Source organism: Varanus komodoensis, unplaced genomic scaffold (genome assembly GCF_004798865.1).
Source record: "Varanus komodoensis strain SLA01 unplaced genomic scaffold, ASM479886v1 scaffold101, whole genome shotgun sequence".
Classification (NCBI taxonomy): domain Eukaryota; kingdom Metazoa; phylum Chordata; class Lepidosauria; order Squamata; family Varanidae; genus Varanus; species Varanus komodoensis.
The window spans coordinates 1442422-1457661 of record NW_025335275.1 but is presented as its reverse complement, the minus strand read 5'-3'; the positions used below and the strand labels follow the sequence as shown (position 1 = coordinate 1457661).

The following is a 15240-nucleotide window of genomic DNA, read 5'->3' as shown; positions in this document are numbered from 1 at the left end:
GGTTAATAAAGGATCACATCTGTGTTAAGCTACACTTAATTGCATAGAAAAATATTTACCATGGGCATTAACTATCACAGGAGAGAAAATGCATTTATTTCAAACTGAAAAAGATTGCTAAAAGTTTCTGTGGGTTATTGCAACAGTACAAGGATACAAGATGTTCCCATTTAATAAAAAAAGTCAAAGAAATTATGAAAGCTAAAGCATGCTACAAAACAGAAGGTTCTCCTATTTACTTTTCTCCACAGAACTATTACTCTTTTCCATTCTGTATTTTCTGATTTAGTTTAAACATATCCACCTGCAGTATATATATTCATACAGACTCTGATTGCACTGATCACAACCTTGTTGTCATGTAAGTGTCCTGAACAATTTTCTCTTGTTTCACACTAGAGTTACTACTGAAACCATGTTTATTGTCCAGCAGATCTTTTGATTTGGGCATATCAGTGTCCCGTGCCTTGGCTTTCTTCATTTCTGAAAAAGCAGATTTCCTGTCCAACTTAGAATCTAAAATCTCATTTTTAGCTTGTTTATATGTGGCCACTGTGCATTTTTCATTAGGACCCTGAATGTTTAGTTCACAGTTCACAGCCAATGCTTTCTCTCCCAGTTCAGTGACTTTTTCATGTTGTTGTTCTGTTTGTTGACGGGAAACCTCTTCAGAAATGGAGTAGATTTTATTTATACTCTGCTCAGTAGAGCTGTTTTTGGATTGTCTATGAAAGAACCCAAATGTCTTTACATCAGAAACAAAGTTGACTTTTTTTGGCTTTTCTGTGGCAGACTCTGTCACCATCATTATTGATCCATTGCTCTGATGGTGCGTATCGGAGGCAATAGCCACTGCTCTGGGGTGAATCATTGTAGTTATGTCAAAAAGGCTAAGTTTTTTCTTCTTAACCTTCTCATTACCTCCATTTTCACTTCCTTCATCTGATTCTGGCAAAGAGGAGGCTTCTCTGCTGATTTTTGAAGACTGCAAATTAGACAATTTGTTTCCTTTTAACAGACCCAGGACTTCAAAGCGAAAACTGGAAATATCTTGCTTTAACTCCTAAAGTTTTAGGGGGGAAAAAGGGTGTTATTTAAACTTAGAAAACATGATAATGAACAGGAAAGGGTTTGATTTTAAAGACTTCAATTCATATTACACAAGTTGAAAAATGGAAAATGCTATTTCAAGTATTGCACTGACAACCCTAATTGTTTTTCAGCTTTTGAGAACCGAGCCTTGAGTTTCAGAACAGTGCAGTTGTACAAGGATGAGGAATCCAATAAAGTAAAGTTAAGGATATTCTATGGTAGTTCCACCCCCTCAATCCCTTCAGTCAATTGTGTCACACAAGGTGAATACAATCTCTTTAACTGTAGTCTTTTGAACTAGCAGGAGGTAAATCAAACCTGTGAACTTTTGACAAATTGTCCTCTTACTTTTTATGACTGTAGCTGGAACTTGTACAGTGTTTCCCATGCTCACTGTGACTGCTATGGAATAGCTATGCATATGCTTTTTAATGAACTTCAGTGACTTATGACAAATGGCTAGGGACAAATCAAAACCTTGAACCATTGATATAGTACCTAATATTCTGAATTAATATTGTATTTAAGTTCTTGACAGCCAATTCCAGCAGTTCCCTTTGGAACATAAAACAGAGAAAAATATATAGAGGAGGCGCAAGATCTCATAACTCACAGAACAAATACAATAGGACCAAATGAGATGATGCCACGTGCTGGACTTCTAAATTCTCATTTAAAAGCAAGCCAATAGTGGAAATAGAGGCAACTATGTATTATCTGGTCATAGCTTTAAACTTCTCATACTACTGGAAGGTGAAGGGCTTGTTAGGAGGTGAAAGGTTTCGAGGCTGCTGCAGAAGTCCATAGGTTGTTAATAGAAGCTATTACATTACATAGCCATTCGTTCCCATCTCAAATTTCCTTGAGGCAGTTATCTACAGGTAAATGTCAGGATGCATGAAGAAGCATTGAATTGGCTGAGGATGACTGGAATGTGGAAACAATATGGCTAGTGGGTGATTTCAGAATGTGGGAAGGAAACTATGAGATATGTAGAAACCCCAGATCTGACAAAGTATTATGATTACATTGAAATTAAACCCTGCCTTTTTTTTCTCCTCATAGAATCATGGAATAGTAGAGTTGGAAGGCGCCATGAAAGCCATTGGGTCCAACCTCCTGCTGTGGCAGGACACCAAGTTACACCATTCCACTTGGATGCCTGTCCATTTTCTTTTTGAATGTCTCTAGTGTGGGAGATTGATGACAAAAGGAGAAGGGGATGGCAGAAGTTGAGGTGACTAGATGAAATCAGTGGGGCGGAGAGTGTGGGCTTGGGTGGACTCCAAGGGATGGTGAAGGACAGGAGAGCCTGAAGGAATGTTGTCCATGGGGCTGTGATGGGTTGGGCACAACTTTGCAACCAAACAACAAGTGTGAGCGAGCCCAGCACTTCTCTAGGCAGCTGGTTCCACTGTCATATTGCTCTGACAGTGAGGAAACTTTTCCTGATGTCTGTCCAGAATTTAGGTTGTCACAATTTGACTTGATTATTCCATGTCCTACATTCTCGTATCAGCAAGAAGAGACCTTGACCTTCCTCTATTTGACAGCTTTTGAGGTACTTATAGAGGGATATCATGTGCCCCCTCAGTCTTCTCAAGGATGAACATGCCCAGTTCTCTCAGTCTCTCCTCATAGGGCAGTGTTTCCAAACCCTGGCTCATTGTTGTTGCCCTCCTATGCACCCTTTCTAATTTACCTGCATCTTTCTTAAATCTTGGTGCCTTGAACTGGACACAGTCTTCCAGATGACGTCTGACTAGTGAGGAGTATAGAGGAACTACTACTTCTCATGATTTGGAAGTAATACTTCTGTTAATGCATCTGAGAATAGCATTTGCCCTTTTGGTGGCTGCTATGCATTGTTGGCTCATGTTTAGCCTACTGTCCACAATTACTCTGAGGTCTTCTTCTTTTTCAGTTCTGTTAAGTCACGTTTACTCATCTTGTATCAATGCATTTGGTTTCTTTTTCCTAGGTGGAAGGCTTGACACAACTGAATTTCATTCTGTTGCTTTGATCCCAGTGTGCAAGCTTATCAAGATAGCCCTGGATCTTCATTCTGCCTTCTAGGGTGTTTGCTATTCCACCCAGTTTTGAATCATCTCCAAATCTGATTATCTTTCCTTGTACTTCCTCATCTAAATCATTAATACAGATGTTGAGGAACATTAATAAATATGCTGAGGGCCCAGGACTAATCCCTGTGGCAGTCCACTAAGTTACCTCCATCCAATTTGAGAAGGTGCCATTAATGAGCACTCTTTGTGTCCGATTTAGCAGCCAATTTTGGATCCAGCTAATAGATTTTCCATCTAGTCCAGTTTTTGCTAATTTGCTAATCAGAATGTTGTATGGCAGCATATCGAAAGCCTTGCAATATTCTTGTGAGGAATTTTGTTTATTGTTGTTATTACATGCCATCAAATTGTCTCCAACCTATGGCTACCCTACAAATGAATGCCCTCCAAAATGCCCTGCCCTGACAGCCCTGCTCAGGTCTTGTAAACTCAAGGCCGTGGCTTCCTTTATAGAATCAATCCATCCCGTAGATGGTCTTCCTTTCCTTCTGCCTTTGATTTTTTCTTAACAGTATTGCCTTCACCAATGAGTCTTCCCTTCCTGTTATGTGCCCAAAGTATGAGAGCCTCAGTTTTGTCATTTCTGCTCCCAGAGAAAGTTCTGGCCTAATTTGTTAATCCTTTTGATGGACCAGTGTATTTGCAAAGCTCTCCTCCAGCCTCATGTTTTGAATGCATTCATTTTCTTCCTTTCAGTTTTCTTCACTGTCCAGCTGTCACATCCAGACATACTGATTGGAAATAAAATAGTGTGAATGATCTTGGCCTTGGTCTCCAGTAAAACATCCTTACACTTTATCTTTTCTAGTTCCTTCAATGCTGCCCTTCAAGTCTCCTTTTCTTCGAAGTTCTGGGGTGTAGTCCTGCTTTTGTACTTTCTTATTTCCCTTTCATCTGGGGTTGTTTCAATTAATTGCTTCTTTCTGCTAGTGCTATGCACTCATTTGCATTGATGATTGATCATTCTACCAATTTTCACTCCTCATTCTGATCCTAATCCATCTTTCCATTAACTCTGTGTATGGATTGAACAGGTAGGAAAAGACATTCTTGTCTGATACCTCTCCTATAGGAAACCATTCTGATTCTCCAAATTCTGTCCTCAAAGTAGCTTCTTGCACACAATACAGCTTACACATCAGAACAATCGCATGCTGAGGCATGACATTTCTTTTGCAACCATCCATAGCTTCTTGTGATCCACACAGGCAAAAGCTTTGCTATAATCTATAGGTATTCTTTTGAAATTATTTTCAGATTGGGGTGCTCCAGTAGCCAACATATATTTGCAATGTGAACTCAAGTGCCTGTTCCTTTTTGGAATCCTGCTTGAATATCAGGCTTTCTCACTTCTCATCTTACCTTTTATAATTTAAAAATGTTTGTTGCAATAGCTTGAGCTTCACTTTTAATGCATGAGAAATTAGAACAATGGTCTTATACTAGCTGCAAACCTTAGCATCGCCTTCATTGGGGAGTGGAATGCATGTGGAATGTTTCTAGTCTGTCGCCCATTGTTTTGTTTTCTATATTTGTTGGCATATTTTTTTTTATCTATTCAGTCTATGCAGCCTGGAATGGTTACACTGGTACGCCATCTAATCCAGGTGTTTTGTTCATCCCAAGTGCTTTCAGAGCAGCTTTCACTCTAATACTTGCAAGCATAGGATTCTTCTGTGAAGGAGTCTGTTACCTTTTTATTTCTTCTGTATTTTGATCTCTTCATTTATTGTTCCCACCTTCTTTTTATTTTCTCCAATATTATGTTCCCCTATTGATCTTTCAGCATTCCTTATCTAGGTTTGAATTTTCCATTGGGTTTTTTGGATCTTGTTCTCTTTTGTTTAATTGCAATGATAATTATAATAGTTCATTTTCTCTTACATGATAGTTGCTGATATTGTCTCATTCGGGATTATTTCTGTCAAGTTTTGCTTTCTTTAGCAATTGTTAGTATATCTTCTGTCATTCAACTTGGCTTTTCACTCTCTTTTTGCTTCAATAATTGCCTTCCCTAATAATATCACTGGTTTCAGTCCAAAGTTCTTATAGTTCAGGTGTGTAGAATACATTGAATATCACCAGATGGCCAATTTAGAAATTTACTATGTAACTGGAAGTAAGAGATGAAGTGTATTGTTGTTGCCAAGCAAAACCAGGAACAGATTGGGCTAGTGGCCATGAGCCATTAATATGAAAAATAAGAGTCAAGCTCAATCTGAAAAGATCAGTAATGAACGCATAATGCTTTGTTGTTGTTGTTGTTGTTTAGTTGCAAAGTCATGCCCAGACCATCATGACCCCATGGACAACATTCCTCCAGGCTCTCTTGTCCTGCACCATCCCTCAGAGTGTACATACAACTTAACATTCATGAGGAAGTCCACATAAATAACAGATTGCATTACTGAACTCAAACTGACTATGAACCAGGTTTTTGTGGTTGGCTTCACAAAGCTGATCTCCTGTTTCATCTCTCATTCTTAGACCAATTCTTCTAAAGCACTTTCGCTTTGTTTCCCACTTTTGTGTTCTAGTCATCTATGATTACCACCATTTCTTGTTTTGCTGTTACCAATTTCCTTGTCAATTTTCTACTTCAATGCTTGCATAAACAGATTGCTGCTGCTTCTTGGAACCATCACTTGAATGATAGTTATACTGCCAGGTTTTCCAAGAACTATGATGGATACTATTCAGTTGGATATTGCATTATAGCCAATTACTGCCTGTGCTGTATCTTGCCTCAGTATTAGAGCCACTCCATTTATTCTGAGTTTGTCATTTCCAGATTAAAATGCTTTATGTTTGTCTGGACCCAAATACTGCAGCTGAATAGTACCATCTTGTCAGCCTTGCTGACATTGGGCCTGGATTGAGGTTCTGCTAAGAGCAGCTCCCAGGAAACCCTTTGCCCTGCAAAGAGGAGGGCAACTCCTGAGGTCTACATGAAACACTGCTTGCTGCAATTGGAAAATGGCTTGCACCTAGTGTGGAGACTCAGCAGGCTGGGAGTGAGGGAGGGGTGCCTCTTCTACTTGAATGACAGGCTCCAAAAGATGGTGTTTGGGGAATACTGCTTTGTCCCCTAGGTTCTCCAGTATAGAGTTACTCAGGGGTCAGTCTGTGCACTTCAACATCTAAATGAAACAGCTGAGTAAGGTCATCCCGAGATTTGAGGGTATTCTCATCAGCATGCTGATGACACATGGCTCTATTTCTTGTTTTCATCTTTAGTGGGCAAGACTGTGAATGTACTAAACTGGGGCCTGGATGTGACTATGGACTAGATGAGGGCTAACAAACTGAAACTCAGTCCAGATAAGACCGAGATGCTGATAGTGGGTGGTTCTGCTGACTGGATAGAAGGAATCCAGCCTGTTCCAGATGGGGTTACAGTCCCCTTGAAGGAGCAGGTTCATAGCTTGGTGGTGCTCCTTGAGCCATCCCTGTCACTTGAGGCCCAGGTGGCTTCAAGAGGCTCAGAGTGCCTTTCCTCAGCTTCAGCTGGTGGCCCAGCCACACCCCTATCTGGACAGAGAGAGCCTACTATCAGTATTCTATGCTCTGGTAATCGCTAAACTAGATTATTGTAATGCATTCTATGTGGGGCTGCCCTTCAAGACTGTTTGGAAACTAGCTTGTGCAAAATGTGGCAGCCAGATTAGTAACAGGAACCAGATGGTTTGAGCATATAACACCAATTCTGGCCCACTTTCTCTGGCTGCCTATTTGCTTCTGAGCCCAATTCAAGGTGCAGCTTTTAACGCATACATGGCTTAGGACCACAGTAACTGATGGAATGCCTCTCCCAACCACTATCTACCAAAACAGTATGATCAATCTCTGTGGCCTGCCTCTGACTACTACCTCTGAGGGAGGTGCCAGCAAGGAGAAGGTGGCAACAAGCTACCCACTGAGGCCCACCTGGTGATAACCTTTCCATCTTTTTCACACTAGCTTAAGGCTATCCTCTACTGTGGCACATTAAATTAGTTTACTGGGGCTTTGTTAATTGTTTAATAAGATTCAATCACATTTTATCTTGTTTAAGTTATTAAAAATTTATAGAAACATAGAAACAGAGCGAGTCAGACGGGGCCTCCCGGGCCACCCAGTCTGACCCCTGGCTCCAGACAGCTCTGCTTAAGAAATACCTATCATGTGCATGTCCAGCTGACCCTTGAATGCCCTCACCTATGGGGCTTCCACCAGCTCTGGTGGAAGCCCATTCCATACCCTCCGGGTCCTAACTGTCAAGAATTACTTCCTGGCATCCAGTTGAACCCTGGTTCCTTGAGCTTGGCTCCATTAGACCATGTCCTGCCTTCCTTTGCAGGGGAGAATAGGTCTTTACCCAACTCCATGTGGAACCCCCTCACATACTGATGTGTCACCAACTGATCCGCTTACAGTCTCCTCTTCTCTGGGCTGAAAAGACCCAGTTCCCTCAGTCTCACCTCATATGGCTTTCCCTGCAATCCAGCCGCCATCCTTGTGGCCCTATGCTGCACCAATTCTAACGTGGCTATATCCTTCCTGTTATGTAGAGCCCGGAACTTAACACAGTACTCTAGCTGTGGGCACACCAAAGTAGTATAGAGTGGTAGTAATACATCTCTCGATCTAGAAGCCACATTTCTGGCTATGCAGCCAAGAGTGGCATTTGCCCTCTTGACTGCCATGTCACACTGCTGACTCATGTTTCACCTGCAGTCAACCAGTACCCCAAAATCCATTTTACAAGTGCTGCCCTCCAGCCACTTGTCCCATAACCAGTACTTATGACACCCATTCCTATGCCCCAAATGCAAGACCTTGCACTTCTCCATATCGAACACCATCCTGTTGTCCCCTGCCCACTTCCATAGTCTGTCCAGATCCTGATTCCCCACTAATAGCAACCTTCTGCTTTTGGTCTGTCAACTATGCCTTACTCTATTGGTCAGTGCATTGGTCTATCCAAAAACTCCTTAATTTCTCAACCAGGATATCATGTGGCACTTTGTAAACCACATTCACCATTCCTTCTGTCTAGTCACCTCAAAACCTTTCCATAGAATTCTACAGGGTTTGTCTGACAGGACCTGTTTCTGTGGAAGACGTGTTATGTGGCTGCCAACCTCCCTTCCCTATTGAGTGTTACAAGATCTCTCACTATTAGAAGCCTTTCCATTGTCTTTCCTAGAATGGACGTAAGGCTAACCAGTTGGTAATTTCCCATGTCCCCTCTACTACCCTTTTTGAAAACTGGGACCACTGACGCCACCTTCTAGTCCTCTGGAACCTCATTTGTTCTCCACAAGGCCGCAAAAATGGAGGGCAACGGGCGCAAGAGTACCCCCACCAATTGTGCCTTTGTAACGTCCAGTGCCCTGAGGAGCTCCTCAACTTCTGGGGGTGGAGTGACTCTAATCTGTGCTCCTAAATCCCCAGACTCATCGGTTCCCCCATGTAGATCTCCCCCATTCTGCTTTGGAGAGAACACAGAGGCAACGTGCTTTAAATTTTGTATGGCAACTTTTTTCTCAACTTTTTAATAACGTGGACTATTTTAGATTGTATTTTAATGGATTGTTGTAAACTGACCGAAGAGCTTCAGGTATTAGGCAGCACAAAATAAAATAATGATGATGATATGTTGATAGAAAATGTCCCATCCCAGTCCATTTTAGTTTGCTCACACCAAGTAGTGTGATGTTCATCTATTCCATTCCTTGCTTAGCAGTTTCCAGCTTGCCTTGGTTCATACTTCTCATGTTCCATGTTCCAACTGCATATTTTGTATAATATTGGACTTTCCTTTTCCTTCTGTACATGTCAGCAGTAAACTACCTTTTAACTTTGATCAAATTATGTCATTAGCAACAGCAATATTCATATTTGTCCTTTGTTCTTCCACAATAGCTGCTTGAGCGCTTTCCAGCCTGGAAGCCACATATTCTGACACCATCTCTTGTGTCATTCTGAACTATTTCACAATAGGTAAGACTATTAATATAAGTGGTTTACCATTGTCCTCTCCTGCACAGTACTAACAGAGTTAGCATGAACATCACTAACACTGTATATGAAAGACTCTCTGCCAGTTTTGCCTTCAAGTACCACTGCTGCTCAGTAGCTGCCCCCATCACAATTAGAGATTCCTTCTTTTCTTTTGATGTGACCATTCCTCCTGATGAGGGTAGATGCATCTTAGTCTGGCGTCTCTGCTTTCAGCAATCTATCTTGGGAGATTCTGCTGGGAGACAAGCGTAGTGAAGTGGTTGGACCTCCTAGTGACATTGTTCTTGGCTTCTCTGACACTCTCAAACCCCCTTACCCTATTAGGGTGTTAAGAGGGGGCAAAATATTATGTGAGCTATATTACATTCTAGTCTCTTAAAATTGTGGTTTTATTTGCATAATTAATGCAAAAATGAACTGGGTTTACATTATTATCAGTTTTTCATGTCATGCCTTGCTACCATGTGCAAGCCTATTCTTCATTGTTGGACCACAAAGTCTAAGCAAGCATCTAATGGAGCACAGCTGTGAAAATGCTATACCAGATGATAGTTCTTGTTTCCCACTGGGAACCATGTAACTATATTTTAGTGGGATTTCCAAAATGCTTTAAACAAATTGAAGAGTTTTGGGATAGACCAATGCACTGCCCAATGGATTAGGACATGGTTGATGAACCGAAAGCAGAGGGCAACTATTAGTGGGGAATCACTGGGATGATGGCCAGTGATGAATGGGGTCCCCCAGGGCTCTGTCCTGGGACCAATCTTCTTCAATATTTTCAGCAATGACTTGGAAGAGGGGGTGACCAGTCTGCTGATCATATTCATAGACAATACTAAAACGGGGCTGGTGGCTACAATTGAGGAGCAGGTACTCTGGATCCAAAAGAATCTGGATAGACTATGGAAGTAGGCCAGAGACAACAGGATGGCATTCAATGTGGATACATGCAAGGTCTTGCACTTGGGGCATAGGAATTGGTGTCACAGGTACAGACTAGGAGATAAGTGGATGGAGAGCAGCACTTGTGAAAGGGATCTTGGGGTACTTGTCAACAGCAGACTGAACATTAGTCAGCAGTGTGACATGGCACTTAAAGAGGGCAAACGCTTCCCTTGGCTGCAAAGCCAGAAGCGTGGCTGCTAGATCGAGAGAGGCACTACTGCCACTCTATATGACTGGTGTACCTACAACTGGAGTATTGTGTTCAGTTCTGGGCTCTGCATTACAGGAAGGATACAGCCATGTTAGAATTGGTGCAGCATAGGGCCACAAGGATGGTGGCTGGATTGCAGTCTCACCATATGAGATGAGACTGAGGGAACTGGGTCTTTTCGGCCCAGAGAAGAGGAGACTGTAAGCGGATCAGCTGGCAACACATTGGTATGTGAGGAGGTTCCACATGGAGGTGGGTAAAGACCTGTTCTCCCCTGCAAAGGAAGGCAGGACATGGTCTAACAGAGCCAAGCTCAAGGAACCAAGGTTCAATTAGATGCCAGGAAGTAATTCCTGACAGTTTGGACCCCGAGCTTCCACCAGAGGTGGTGGAAGCCCCATTGGTGAGGGCATTCAAGGGTCAGCTGGGCATGCACATGATAGGTATTTCTTGAGCAGAGCCAACTGGAGCCAGGGGTCAGACTGGGTGGCCCAGGAGGCCCCTTCTGACTTACTCTGTTTCTATGTTTCTATGTGCTGTTCTGGTTACTGCAACTAATAATAGGTAGGATAGAATTGCAAAAGGTGCAGAAAAGGACAACTAAAAATGCAATTCTTTGGCCTCCCAACATCGTTTGGGAGAACATACAATATTTTTGAATCTTATAACCCCACCCCCACCCCTTACAGTTAGGGCAGAAAGAACCATACTGGCTGGTCCCAGCCCCTAGGTCACAACAGAATAGTGGGGGAGGCTTTTTAATTCCGCTCTTACATTACTAGAGCCTGAGCTGTTTGGTGGAAGATTCTGGATACATTAAAAGAAGCATGTTAATGCATAATTGTACACCAGTTGCTGGGGAATATGAGCAGAAGTGTTCAATTGCACTCATGTCCTACTTACGGGTTTCTCATGGGCAGCTTGGGACAGAGTGGAATGGAATATTAAATTAGATGTACCTTTGCTCTCATCCAGCATGGCTTGTATTATTACGATCACAACATAATCAATAACTGGTGGGTAACTGCCTGTTTGAGTCACGTGTTCTACAGGGCCCATGTTCATTCAAGTTAAACACATTGAATGGATTTTAAATTTAATCATTATTGGAAAGCTTAATTCAAACAGGCTAGCTAGTTTCTCCTAAGAAGACAGATGAAGTCTTCCGAGACAAAGTCTTCTAGCACTTTACGGCTTAACAAATTTACTGTGGCATAATGCGCACAAACATTGAGGTACAGGCAGAACAAACTGCAGCATTGTTGTTGTTGTTAAAAACTACAACAGTATGGTAAAGATTATGAAGTATTATTATTATTATTGCTACTGCTACTATTAATAATGAAGTAAGAGGAGGACCAATGGCCATTAAATATTTCTACTATTTACAGTTGTATATATAAAGTACAGCAAAAAACATCTCTGCCAAAGCTTTGATCATTTGATGACATGAGCATTAGTTTACAAGAACTTAGGCAAAAATAAATGATAGTCTTTAACACCTGTTTTTGTTTTTGGTGGGTTTGTTTGTTGTTGTTTTGGCTGTAACAGGCTAACAAGAAGGTCTAGAAATGACTTGGAGATGATCCTGACAATCCTGACCCTTCTGAAGATCCATTAATCACTCACTACACAGGCCACCATCTACCCATGTATTGTGCTCTGTCAGATGATCAACAACCCCATTTTGGCCTTCCAGGGAGAGTGGGACCCCTTCTAAAATCAGATGACACACGTCTAATCCTGGATTTGAATGCTTATGCAGATACTTCCATTTTATCTGGATACAACTTCAATTTGTTTTTCCTCATCCAGTCCATTACTAGCTGCAGGCAGTCACTTAGAGGAGAGATGATGTCTCTAGAAGATGTAGCAGATGATAGTAAGGTAAAATAGATCTGGGTGTCATCTGGGCATATTGATAAAACCCAGTGCCACTACTCCAGATTATCTCTCCCAGTGGCTTCATGTAGATGTTAAACAGCACTGAAGACAAAATGGAACCCTGTAGGACTCCACAAATCACGTCCTTCTTAGAGGAGTGACAGTCTCCAAGCATCACTATTTGGAAACAACCCAAGAGATAGGAATGGAACCAATTTTCAATTCCTTCAGATGATCCAGGAGGATACTATGGTTGATAGTATCGAAGGCTGCTGAGAGAGCCAACAGAATCAACATGTACACTCTCCACCTGTCAATTCTGAGTCTGAGTTCATCCACTAGAGTGACCAAAGCAGTCTCAACTCTATATTCTCTTCTGAAGCCAGTTTGAAATGTGTCCAGAAAGTTTTTTTTAATGGGTCCATTTATATTTTTCTCATAAAACACCCAAATGGCTCTGCTGATGGTCTTTGACTCTATATCCATTAAACCATATGGGACAGCTATAGTTTTAGTTGGCATTGAAGCTGTATACAATGAAAATGTACTGCATAAAATGTATCAAATCTATATTTTTGCATGTAAAAGAGTTCATAGGTGGCCAAGTACTAAACTCCTAGTCAGAAATAACTTTGATTATTATTTCCATTTGAAGTTCTTAACAGTCCACCATTATTAGGCCATCCAATGTAAAAAGTCACCTTAAAATTCTCTTCTGTCAGCCCCTCTTCAGTTTTAGCATCTCTTATCATGGCTGCCACATATCTCTTAACCAAGTTTCTCATGACCTCCTGAAAGATAAGAAGAGACCAATTTTATCAGCACTTCTAATTGTGCTGACTGCTTAATGAGGCAAATATTACATTTGCTTTGGCTTTAACTTAAGTTACTAAAGAAAATATAGAAATTGGTTACTTGCCCAGGAGCTAGATTCAATCACACAGGAGTTGAGAATAAGGTGAAGCTGAGTGGGTAGGACCCAGGGAAACCTGAGCTATTTTTGCATTATGGGAACAACAGCACACACACGCACATGAGAGAGAGAGAGGGAGGGAGGGAGAGAGATTGAGATTGAGATTGAGATTGAGATTGAGATTGAGAGAGAGAGAGAGAGGGAGAACTTGTTTAGAAACGTAGAAACAGAGTGAGTCAGAAGGGGCCTCCCAGGCCATCTAGTCAGACCCCTAGCTCCAGTCAACTCTGCTCATGACATGCCTACCATATGCATGTCCAGCCTATCCTTAAACACCCTTACCAATGGGACTTCAACCACCTCCCATGGAAGCCCATTGGGGTCCTAACTCTCAGGAAGTACTTCCTGGCATCAATTTGAACCCCGCTCATCACCGACCACAATCCCAGTGATTTCCCACTAATAGTTACCCTCTGCATCCAGTCTTTTAACCATGCCCTAATCCACTGGACAATGCATTGGACTATCCCAAAATTTCTCAACCAGAATATCATGTGACACTTTGTCAAAGGCCCTGCTGAAATCCAGGTAAACCACATCCACTGTGCCCCCTCCATCTAGCCACCTCAAAACCTTGTCATAGAATTCCACAAGGTTCATCTGGCAGGACCTGTTTTTGCAGAAGACATGTTGCTTGGCCACCAACCTCCCTTCCCTATCTAGGCTTTTCACCCATTTTTATGATTTATTTATGATTTATTTTTTTAACAGAACATAAATACAAACAGGCTTTTCAGAACATTTCCTATTATGAGCCTTTCCACTGTCTTTCCCAGAATGGACATAAGGCTACCTGTCCCTTCTACTGCCCTTTTTGAAGATTGGGACCACTGACACCACCCTTCAGTCCTCTGGAACCTATCCCGTTCTCCACGGGGCCTCAAAAATGGAGGTCAGAGGACATCAGAGTAACCCTGCCAACTCCTTCAGTACTCTCGAGTGTAATCCATCAGGGTCCAGCACCTTTGTAACATCCAGTGACCTGAGGAGCTCCTCAACTTCTAGGGGTGTAACTCTAATCTGTGTACCTAAATCTCTGGGCTCATCTGATCCCCCCACGCGGATCTTCCTTGTCCTGCTTTTAGGAGAACACAGAGGCAAAATAGTCATTTAGCATCTGTGCCTGTTCCCTCATATCAGTCACCGAATCCCCTCCCTCCTTATTCAGTTGTCCCACCACCTCTCCCTATTTACTTGTTGATAGAAGCGCTTTTTGATGCTCCTGATATTTTTTACAAGTCTCGTAATACCAGTTCTTTCCCACTTGCATTGGCTGCCTGTATGCATCCATGCCCAGATCAAGTTGCTGGCCCTATAAACCCTTACATGGCTTAGGCTTAAGATACCTGTTGGGGCACCTCTCCCAGCTGCAATCTGCTCAGCCACTGAGGCCTTCCTCTGAGTGCCAACTCTTAGGGAAACATGGAGGGTGTTAACAAGCAGGAGTGCTTTCTAAGTGGTGGCTCCCCATCTCTGGAATAAGCATCCTACTGAGGCTGAATCTGGCACCAGGTTAAGAGGGCCTTCTTTTTTGAGGTCTTTATTGACTTATTTGGCCACCCAGGTTTTGAGGGGGATCACCAAGTGTTTTGCAGAGTCATTCCTTTATTTGCTATTGTCTGCTTTTATTGCCAGTTTTTAGCTGTTTTAAACCTTTTAATCGGTTTTTCTGATTTTATGGTATTTTAATGGTATTTTTAATCATCTGTTTTTATGGACTATGTAAACTGCCCACAGAACTTTGGCTATAGGTTGGTAGAGAAATGGAATAAATCATAATCATAATAAATCATAAAAAGCTAATGGTTATTGCACAGATACCTTTCTTACCTTGTGTCCTATGTTCACACATTCATGAAGTAACTACTCTACGTGCCTCCATCTTCCCCCCAAATGGCACAATGTATCCCATCAACCCTGATGGATCCTGGGGACAGTGGGGTGAGCAGGTCATGGAGACAGCATGCAAGCGTTCATGCAAGGAGCAGGCACTTGCCAAGTGATAGCTCAGTGCTGCCACACAAACTAGACATCTCAGCAAT

General features: G+C 42.1%; 1 protein-coding gene across 1 annotated transcript in view; it reads right to left on the bottom strand.

Moving 5' to 3' along the window:
- Window positions 1–327: 327 nt before the first annotated feature.
- Window positions 328–15240, bottom strand: part of TRPC4 (transient receptor potential cation channel subfamily C member 4) — a 143510-nt gene continuing 128597 nt past the window's right edge. Inside the window, exons 10-11 of the mRNA XM_044419329.1 lie at window positions 12927–13016; window positions 328–1063 (exon numbers count right to left, since the gene is read on the bottom strand). Coding sequence (XP_044275264.1) covers window positions 344–1063; window positions 12927–13016 — 810 coding nt within the window. The 3' untranslated portion in view covers window positions 328–343. The remainder of the gene's footprint in view (window positions 1064–12926; window positions 13017–15240) is intronic.